Here is a 10,375-nt window from a genome sequence, read left to right as displayed (position 1 = left end):
TGTTTTCTTGTTACACCTGTCATCATCACCAAGTAACACTCGGATGTGAAAGATGGCAGACAGTCAGGAAGGCAGTGGCAGGAACCATAAAGGCAAATCTTATTAAAGGTCACAAGTCCTTGAAGCAGGTAGTGTTCTATTGTAACACACTGCTTGACAGAATGCCAAGATAGGTCAACAAAAGTATGGAAAAGAGTAGACGAAATGACTGAAAACTTCTATAAGAGGGTGATACCAAATGAAAAGTCAATATTGAATATGAAAACCAAGTAACTTAAAAAAAAAAGATATACAATGTGTGATAGAATAACTATTCCTAAAGTGATAGAAGGAATGAAATTAAACATTTTTTCTTAATAAAGTTATGTCCGGAAATGCTTTGTTTTCAAATGATAGTGGTACGAAGGAAAAATGAAAGAATCTCAACTTGAAAAGTTACTTTATTTACTTTCTATGATTACACAGTAACTTTTTTATCTAATACCAGATATTAAGGAAAATGGTATTGACAAATTATACGAACTGTTCAAAATTGCGACCGCCAGTGTTGACACAAAGTGTAATGCCATATGATTGAACAGTGAATCCTTCAAAATATGTTGTTTTTGTTGTTTTCTAATGCCTGGTGTTTGACAATGAAGTCATTTGACCTCTTGCACTCCAATATTTTTCAAAGATATTATCATGGCCAATACAGATTTTGAGGTGTTCCGAATCCATCTCTTGGTCTGAGTCACACAATGGGCAGATAGGGGACTGATATATTCCAATTCTGTGCAATTCCTTCAAAATATCTGTGGTCTGTTATGATGACCATCAAAAGCAAGAATAATTCTAGCAACTAATTCTTCTGCTATGTCGATTAATTGATTTAATATGACTACAAACACAAAAATCAACTGGAATCATATCTGGGAAATGTGCCAACCAGCAACTGGACCTGCTATTCCTATCCAACAATTCAGAAAATGTACATTTACATAATTTCGACAATTTAAGCCGAAATGTGAGGGTGCACCATCGTGTTGAAAAATCACGTTTCTCCTAATATTAATCGGGACATCTTCAAATAAATCCAGAATATGGCACTGAGGGTGTTGCTCGTCATAGATTTGCTTTGCCAAATTAGCATTCCTATAAGCTGCTTCAAGTGCCTATCCATGTCTGCAAGTTTAATATTTGTATACCAATGCATGTTAATACCACGAATATATATATATATATATATATATATATATATATATATATATATATATATATATATATACATGTTTTTATTGTTGTATCGAGGTTTCTCTAAATTTGACTATTGCTGTAATGATAGATAAAACATATTGAAAATATACAAAATACACAGGGACCAATCAAATTTATCATTGCAAAAGGATTCTATCGTTATATTGGTTTTCGTTGTACTGAAGTTTGATTGTATAGGACGAATGTACAAGTACTATACATGAACAAAAATGGCTGTAATCGAAGCTCCACTGTACTTCCGATATATTTTCCCTTTCCTGTAACTTTTATTAATTTTTATATCTACAGAATGGGCACATTCTTAGCCAAAAAAAGATTATTTCATTATGACACGTCTTCTAGTGGGAGATCTTGGGTGAATGACGTAAGTCAAGTACCCTCCAGTGGGGAGGGGGATTTCTGTAGAATTAGCTGATAATGTACATTTGTTCGTCACCAATGCCTAGATTTGTATAATTTATTTTCCCTTTGCCCACGACCTCTCCTGTAGTTATGAAGTGCTCCTACTGTAAATGTGTAACTTTTTCATTTAACTAATGGTTGGATTTAGTTCCTATATAACATTTATTACAGTATTTTACATTTCTGAGAAGTGCTCACTAGACTCAGAATTCTGCTTAACTAATACCAAAATACAGAGTTAAAATTCTGACGATTGCAAGTGGAATTTGTGGTAGACAAAGATGATGGATCTGGTTTTCTCGAGGCATTCCCATAGTGCCATTATTCCACTATTTCTCATTCTCATCACTGGTGCAGTAGCGAAAAGGTAGGTAGATATCTAATGCTCTTGATTTAACATTAGAGTTATTTTCTCTCTTGCTTCCCAGTATTTAGATGTAAGACTTCTATTGTTTGAAGTGTATTAAATGATTCATTTCCATTTATTTTCTTGAGAACACAATACAAAATTTGAGGCGCCTGAGATCAAAATGGGCTATGTTATCCAAAGTGAATTTTAAGAAAAGTGCAAAAATTTCCTTATCTGATTTATATAGGCCTACTGATTTTTTTCTATGCATTTTACACATCTTAAATAAATCATTTTGAAACTAAACCTTTCACTGTGTAAAGTTTTCAACCCAAACTCGCCAATAATGTCAATAACTCATTTTCTAAAAAAAAAGTCACATAGCCCATTTTGATCTTGGGGCGCCTCATTTGGAGTAGATAGGATGCCAATCCTATGTTAATGTTTACCCAGACAATCATGACCTGTAAGGAGTTTGAACATGGCCACAGCAGATTTACATGATAGGATTAAACATCTTTCTAGTAAATTTTTCCAATGAGAATCTTCTCAAATATTTAATATTTGGACATTATAATTGGATGGAGTTATTATGCAATAAGAGATCAAGCACCAAAAACCTGTTTCGAGATATTGGTCATTGAAATAAGTCTGTTTTTTTATAAAACATTTTATTCAAGAAATATTATTACTAGGGCTAGGATTTTGATGACCTATAAATCGTGAAAAAAATGTCCTAAAAACAATGCATTTATGACCTAAAAATCTTTAAAAAATGCCCTTAAAAATTGATCTTACATAATTGGCTTAGTAGGAAAAGAGGTTTTGTACTAAATATTTAGACTAGTAAATTAAATTTTACATATTTTTTTCTAAGTAGTATGCTTGAATTAATTATTTTACCTGATGTAGTTTCCATGTATGATCGTTCACCTCTGCATCGGTATGTGGGCGTGAGGTTAGTAGTCTGCTGGTCTGTCTTGGCCCTTCATGGGCTGTAGTGCCATGGATTTACTTTACTTTTAGTTTCCATGTAGTCTATCACAAGGCCACTCTTATCCGGAATTAGCAGGTATAGAGGAGTCTATATTGAAGGGGTGGTTGGACTGATCCATTACATGGGCTGTACTACGTTCAAATGGCAATATTTGTATAGAAAAAACGATTAAAATATCACACAAAATAATGGGTATTAATGTACAAAATATGTAAAGAAAATATCAAAGGAAATAAACATTATTTTACATTAATAATGAGGATTTATGGGCAAAATTAAATGAAAATGCCTAAAAAATGACCGAATAAAACAAAAGATGCTTTTATGAGTTGAAAAATGCAAAAAAAAATGCCATAACAAATATGTCTTAAAACACTCAGTTTATCACATAACATATAAATACTAAAGCAGCTATGTTTCTGGCTTACTAGGAAAAAGATGCAATTTCATCAAAATCCTAGCCCTAATTATTACATTCATACTATTACAAAAAATAGCACAAATGATATAAAAAAAGACTAACCAATTTTTAATAAGAGACCAGCAGTTGAATTAATATTTCAAAGGAAAATAAATGAATTTTATGCAATAAACGAATTTTTGCTTATAAATAGCAGCAAAATTCAGATATCGCATTCTTGATTTTTTCAGAGTTAAATTAGCCTGCCATCAACAGATTTGTGCAAATCTCGTTTTTTTTTTTTCAAATGTCGGTTGGTCTATTATTGCAAACTCTGTCCAATTATTTTTAATAAATTCTTTTATTGAATATGAAAAATCATAGTTTTGTTTTTGTTAAATTTTAATGCCTTTCTTTGTTAGAATGTCAAATCTCATTTCCACCTATACCACAATGTGCGGGAATCCACTGAACTATAAATAATTTTATTTAAACATTGAATTTGTGTAATCGTTAAATAGATTTCATTTATTTTTTCCATTTTTGTTTGTTTTGTTGTATTGTGGGTCTAGAGTCACTTAATATGATTATATTCTTGTGATGATGAATCCAAAGAAAGAAATTTTGAAGGAATGTTTAAATAGCTTCAACTTCTCCATCAAAATTTGTGGCATTTTTCCCCAAAAAGAAATTACTGCACTATACAACCTTTCCTGGAAGATCAACACCACAAAGCTCATTTGGCAAAAATTCTATCAAGAAAGAAACCACAGGAATCTGAAGATGGCGCTGATGCAGGTATGTCACTATACAAGTACAAAATGATGCTGTTGTGTTTTAGATAGCTTGGCCAGTCATAACATTCTGCGCAGTAAACCAGGCAAGTCCACTTGAACTTGATAACAGAAAAAAGGGGTGTATGGGTTAGTTACTGTGCAGGTCTTGTAGAGAACTTCTTTTCCTTGTGCAAGTGCGTAGTATACTAACTTCCATTTTCATGTCCAACTTTCAGAAGCATGTAACTTAGGCACGGTTTCTTCAACCTTTGTTAAAATGCACCTAACATAGCATTAATTAACTGTAAGTTAAAAGAATGAATTGCTGTTAAAAATATTGCGTTTCTTCAACTTTACATTTCACATTTTAACATTCTGTTTGTTAACTCTCTGTTAGGACCAGAGATTCTAGAGTTTAACCATAACCTATAACCAAGTATAGGCTCATTTCTGTTTTCTGAACTCTGACAATTGCGATTCTCGCTTGTTTCCTTTGTTTGATTCAGAGAGAATAGAAGTCTTTCTATTCTCTCAGGTTTCATTTCTGCTTCTTTCCTCGTCTGTATCACAATAGCGTGGAGCGGCGTATTGGTATTGCTGTTATGAAATGGAAAACACTGGAACAAAAAGAAATCGTGGGACTAATTTCTCTTCGTTCAAAAGAAACCTTCTGCTGGAAAATATTTCGCAATATAAACCAATTAATGAGAATAAACAAACAAACGGATCTAAGTTGAAAGCAAAAAGTAAGGCTTGGCAGTAAGTAGCCTACACCTTTGTATGAACTTCTGTTCTGTCAAATCACAGAAATCATCTGCTCTGTTTATGTATTCATGGATATCATTTTCTAAATAATCAAGATATATAAGTTCAGCATCTAACGCACCAGCCATATTGAATACTTCTATGCTAACAGAGAGTTAAATGATTTAACTGCATGAAATTGGGCAGTTAAATTAACATAGGTTTTAACAGCCTGTTAGTACTAACAGCAGTTGAAGAAATGCTTCAACTGTTAAGTTTACAGATAAAATGGAATAACACACTGTTATAATTTAACAAAGGTTGAAGAAACCGGGCCTAACTATTGCAAAACCTGCAAAAGATGCATGAGAAATAAAAGTACGAGGACAAGTTGAAGGTTATTTCTTTATTAATTTAATTATGTTTTGAGTCAGTCAATGCCATTGCTTTTGGAAGGAAAAATTGATAGCATATTTTGAGGTTTTATCCTGCTAATGTTCACAACATACAAGAAAACTGCATGTAAACAAATGCACGTGTCTGAAGCCCTTCCTAATGGCTGCATGGCACCTAGAACGAGACATTAACAAGTTCCCTGTCTGAAAGCACAGCCTGTTATATAAATTTTCGAAATCTTAATGGGAAATTTCCTGTTTTCCTAAACACAAGAAGAAATACGATATTTGAAGCAGTTGAAAAACTAATAAAGGCTGTCAAGAAAGTATGTGATTTGTAGGTGGGGTTAATAACAGATCCATTGGCAATGAGGCATGATAAGGAGGTTGTGTAATTGATCTATAGCTGCATCATAAGTCAAACCCAAACATGGTCAATCAGTTTCTATTACTATTTGCTCCTTGTACTGTATTAGGCCTACATTACACTATCAAATTTCTGTGTCACAGAAGTATAATAAAATCTTTTACAGTATAATATAGCATCTTTGATCACATCTAGCTGTGACATAGTTCTGTCATGAAAGTTATGGTCATCATCATACTTTTGATAAAATCTGTGACTGAGAAGAAAGAAAATGGCGGACATTAAGTACACATGGTCTGTGAAAACCACAAAACTTTAAATATCACATTATGAGTCACATGAAATGTTTCATCATCCATTATTAAATACTTAGTATGTATAGGATTTCACATCTTCACACAAGTTCTCTCAGTATAGTTTGATGGATTCCTTTTGTATCTTTTCTCCCTACCCCAATCTCTAACCCAAATTGTCGGCTTAAGAGTGTAAACCTGCTATCTAACAAAACGGAAATTTTACAGGGGAAATAAAAGACTGAGTATAAATTAACTCTGAAACTTCACCACCTGTACTTTGAATTTGGTCCTAAAGTTTCAGAGTTAATTAATACTCAGTCTTTTGTTTTTCCCGTAAAATTTCCTTTTTATTAGTTAGCAGGTTTACACTCTAAGCCAACGAAATACGTTTTTTCTTTGATTTCTTCTTTAGTATTAATTCAGTAACCATTACTGCATTTACAATTGCAACAAACACAGAACTGTTGTGGACCTTTTATTAGAACTGTGATGAAAGATATGATAAAAGCTTTGACATAGTGCAATATATTCAAAATCTTACATTTGATAAAAAATTGTACCATATTGTGTGACACAGAAATTTGATTGTGTAATATTCTGTTGGTACTGAGCTGTGTTAAATTGCATGTTATTTTTCTGCGACATATGTACAATAACAGTGTAGGCTATAAAGGCTGAGCCAGTTGCAGGTAATTCGGGGCTCAAACATCACAAGGGGAAACCCTTTAGAAACAGTCTGTTATCTGACTTAGATGCTTCATAATGTAATAATTAAGCTGCGGATTTATGCCTATATGCCTATTTTAATCCTTAACCTGAAGGCAGAAGATTTTAAGTTACATATCCATTTTAAGATATTGTGAATATTATATGCGAATTCTATAGTGCCTATAATTGCCTATTTCACTAGTAAATGCCTATTTGCTTATAAATGCCTAAAAGTTGCCTAAATATCCGTATTATATATTATACTTGAATATACTGACCATTATATCGATATTTTTTGAATCTGTAATTTGTTTCTTTTTTATCTAGCAGAGGTAAGTGATATAGAACTATCGATAATTCTGTGTGTTACGTTTTACTGCCAGCAGAGCGTGGAGAAATCGAATAATTTAAAATCAACCAATAAGAAAAAATGTATTTCGAAAGCCACATGAATCATTGTGGTAGTTGACTAGGGTAGGCCTAGTTGTTTTAAACGGTGTATCTGTTTTGTGAATTGCGTATGGAGTTGTTTTTTCTGCTGTAATACGTGAAGTATACAGTGGAGATAGGCTATGTCAAAGCAAAATTCATCAGAAGCACTGATTGGAAAATATATATTGACATTACTGCGTTCCCACTGGTTTGGTCCCCAGCTGAGATTGGATCCCTGAAGTATTGCCCCATCACTTCATGTGAAGTGGAAGGGAGTTTCTCCCAATTTAAGAACATTCTTACAGATAATATTCATCAGTTCTCATTACAGCATTTGGACGAATATGTAATTATTCACTGCCATAATGACATTCCTATAGAAACTAGTGTATAATGCTACGCTATGGTCGTGTTAGCCATTGAGAATTAGACATTTGTTAGTGCCTTTTTAAATGCCTATTTTAGAATTTTGAATGCCTATTTTGCCTGCCTATTTCAACTGTTTTTAGTGCCTAAAAATCCGCAGCTTGGTAATAATATTCTTGTAAAAATCCTGCATATGCATTCAATGCTTTATCTTACATTGTTAGTTTAAAATAATTAAGTTATGTAATTTTTCCACAAGTGTTGATGCCTCATTTACCAGTGCAAATATATAACCACTCAGCAGTCAGGGTGCAGAAGAATTTTGTGTTACGTTTGTTGACATGCAGAGTCTTCTTGTATGGAATGAGTATTAGCGGATTAGTGAAAAGCTAGCTTTCGTCAAGGCGACTCACATATAAATTATATTCACATTTAAAACTTTTAATTTATTATCCATCCATACAGTCTTTTTTTTTTGTCTCTGTCTCACACGCACATTTGTGAATCTCACTCTCAGAACAACTTGAGATGTCCAGAGACTTTATCGATGAGGTTAACAGGTCCAGGTCCGATGCCCAGCACAGTCTTGGAGCCTGCAGCAATCTGAGTGCGTCCTGCGTCTTGCACGAGACTGGTGATGAGTCCGTTGCTCTGGGCTGTGCTTGCCAGCTCCAGAAGCTCCCGCTCTGTGTCTACCTTGAGCACCACTTTGGCTTGCCCGTCATCACTCCATGCTTTGAGCATGTGGGGCTGCTGTCTCATGGCCTGCTTGTATGCCATCACTGCAGCGTGGCAACACTGCAAACAGAAGAGGCGTCAGATGTTATATAAAGTCTCAGTTTCTAAAACTCAGGGATAGTCTACATTTTCTTTACATCAGTTTCTTGCTTAAACGGAATAATTTGTATATGGCGATCATGTACAACATGTAGACACTGACTAAGAATGGTACATTACTGTAGTTCTAACCTAAACCAATCTAATTGAATCGATTGTAGAAAGGATGTCAGTCACTTCAGTACAGTTTTGAGATAATAACCTCTTCAGTCCCGAATTTATATTTTAAAAAATTTGAAAAAAAAAATCAGTCACATAATCATTCTGGGGTTCCAAAAACCCCAAATCAAGTCTTCACAAAAAATCAAATTTTGGGGCAATTTTGACTCTTTGTGCCCCCAAATTTTAAATTCTAATTTATAACTCTGGTATAGAAATGTTGCAAAAGTGATACTCTTCATTTCTATCGAATTTAATTTTTCAAAATTTTCAAAAATATCCAAGACACTGCAAAAAAAAATTAAAAGAAAATTATTTATAGTATACTCTACAACAGGACTGAAGAGGATAAAAGAAAAACTATTTGTATGTTTCCACGACATATTTATATGTATGTAACTTAGTTAATTTCTCTGGAAATAATACTTCAAAACACACATCTAGAGCTATCTTGTTGACGCTTGCTACTTTAATTAAAACAGTGATTATAATTTATAATTGATGGATCCAGATCCTTTCTGCAGTCAATGGACATATACGATAAATAACCTCAAATCATAATGAATATCTATTATTGTAGACAATTACAAGCAATGTACAAACCAATATTTTTTAGTGATTTGTTTTTACTTGGTTATTTAACAATGCTCTATCAGCTATTGGGTTATTTTTTAGCGTCGATGAAATTGGTAATAGCCAGATGGTATTTGGCGAGATAAGGTCGACAATTCGCCATAGATTACCCGACATTCGCCTTACGGTTGGTAAAAACCTCGGAAAAAACCCAACAAGTTAATCAGCCCAAGCGGGAATCGAACCCATGCCCAAGCGCAACTCCGGATCGGCAGGCAAGCACACTTCGGGAAAATTTCAGTATACGGATTTCTCACTGACAATTATATCTAAAATACTAAAAAGAACAGTTTTGTCTGTCGAATGCGCATCATCATGCTTACGAAAAGGGATTTTTCAGTGCCAATAATTTATTTTGTGTGCACAAGGTTGGAATTTTGAAGTAAGAAGGAAAGGAGGGAATCCGTGTTCTGAAATTAATCCCACACTTCAGCCTAAGCTACGCCGGTGGCTTTTTGTTAGATCACTACCATCCTCATTTTTCAACTGAACCCCTCAACCGGATCGCTCATAGTGACATGTGCAAAGTAGGTTAAGTTAGGCCTAATTAAAATTTATTGTATATTCTTCTATACTTTATAGCAATTTAGTATCATAATGACATCGCGAGACACGCAAATGTCCAACAGTAAGTGAAATTTTATACTTTTCTCTCAAAATTTCAAAGCTCCAAAAAGTCTGTAATAATTACAAATACTGTTCACTATCATCCTGTTTAACCACGAGTACCTATTACACAACTGAACAATGTTTTAAAAAAATTGTAGTACCTGTGCAGCTGCTTTTCCTTTTCCCATCTTCAAGTCTGATCGAACAATAAGTACCATTTTGAAATCATCCTCATCATCTCCTTCGGGCTGAAACATTATACAATACTTCAGGTGTTAGAGTATAGCGGGACAAATACTACAGCTGAGCCAAACATTTGTTACGTAGTTTGTTAATAACAATAAAAAGTTAGTTTAAAATTCTAACCTAACTAACCTCACCGGCAGTGGAAGAATTTTCGGGCGAAAAAACAATATTTTTTCCTCGAATTCTGCTTCTACTTCTCAATACAAACCATGCTATAGTAACACCACAGGCAAGGCCAGTCAGAAAATTGGAATTCATAAAGTGGGAAGCAATCCATGAGCTTATATCGGTCATCATGTATAGCAAAACGTACAACTCTGTCAAGCACAAGACCATGAGGACGAGAAGTTCCGCAGTCCGCTGCCTGCACACTCTGGTAAATTTACTTAGGCGCCATGTTTG

General features: G+C 33.9%; 1 protein-coding gene across 1 annotated transcript; it reads right to left on the bottom strand.

The window, feature by feature from the left end:
- Positions 1 to 5,312: 5,312 nt before the first annotated feature.
- On the bottom strand, positions 5,313 to 10,371 carry LOC138713096 (peptidyl-tRNA hydrolase 2, mitochondrial-like). The gene is made up of 3 exons (XM_069844861.1): positions 10,103 to 10,371; positions 9,889 to 9,975; positions 5,313 to 8,287 (listed from the first exon to the last, which is right to left on the bottom strand). The coding sequence occupies exons 1-3, from the start codon at positions 10,307 to 10,309 to the stop codon at positions 8,003 to 8,005; spliced, it is 579 nt and encodes a 192-aa protein (XP_069700962.1). The 5' UTR covers positions 10,310 to 10,371; the 3' UTR covers positions 5,313 to 8,002.
- Between the last annotated feature and the right edge of the window lie 4 nt (positions 10,372 to 10,375).

This window comes from Periplaneta americana, chromosome 14, assembly GCF_040183065.1.
Source record: "Periplaneta americana isolate PAMFEO1 chromosome 14, P.americana_PAMFEO1_priV1, whole genome shotgun sequence".
In the NCBI taxonomy this organism is placed as follows: Eukaryota; Metazoa; Arthropoda; class Insecta; order Blattodea; family Blattidae; genus Periplaneta; species Periplaneta americana.
This window is presented reverse-complemented; position numbering and strand designations above follow the sequence as displayed.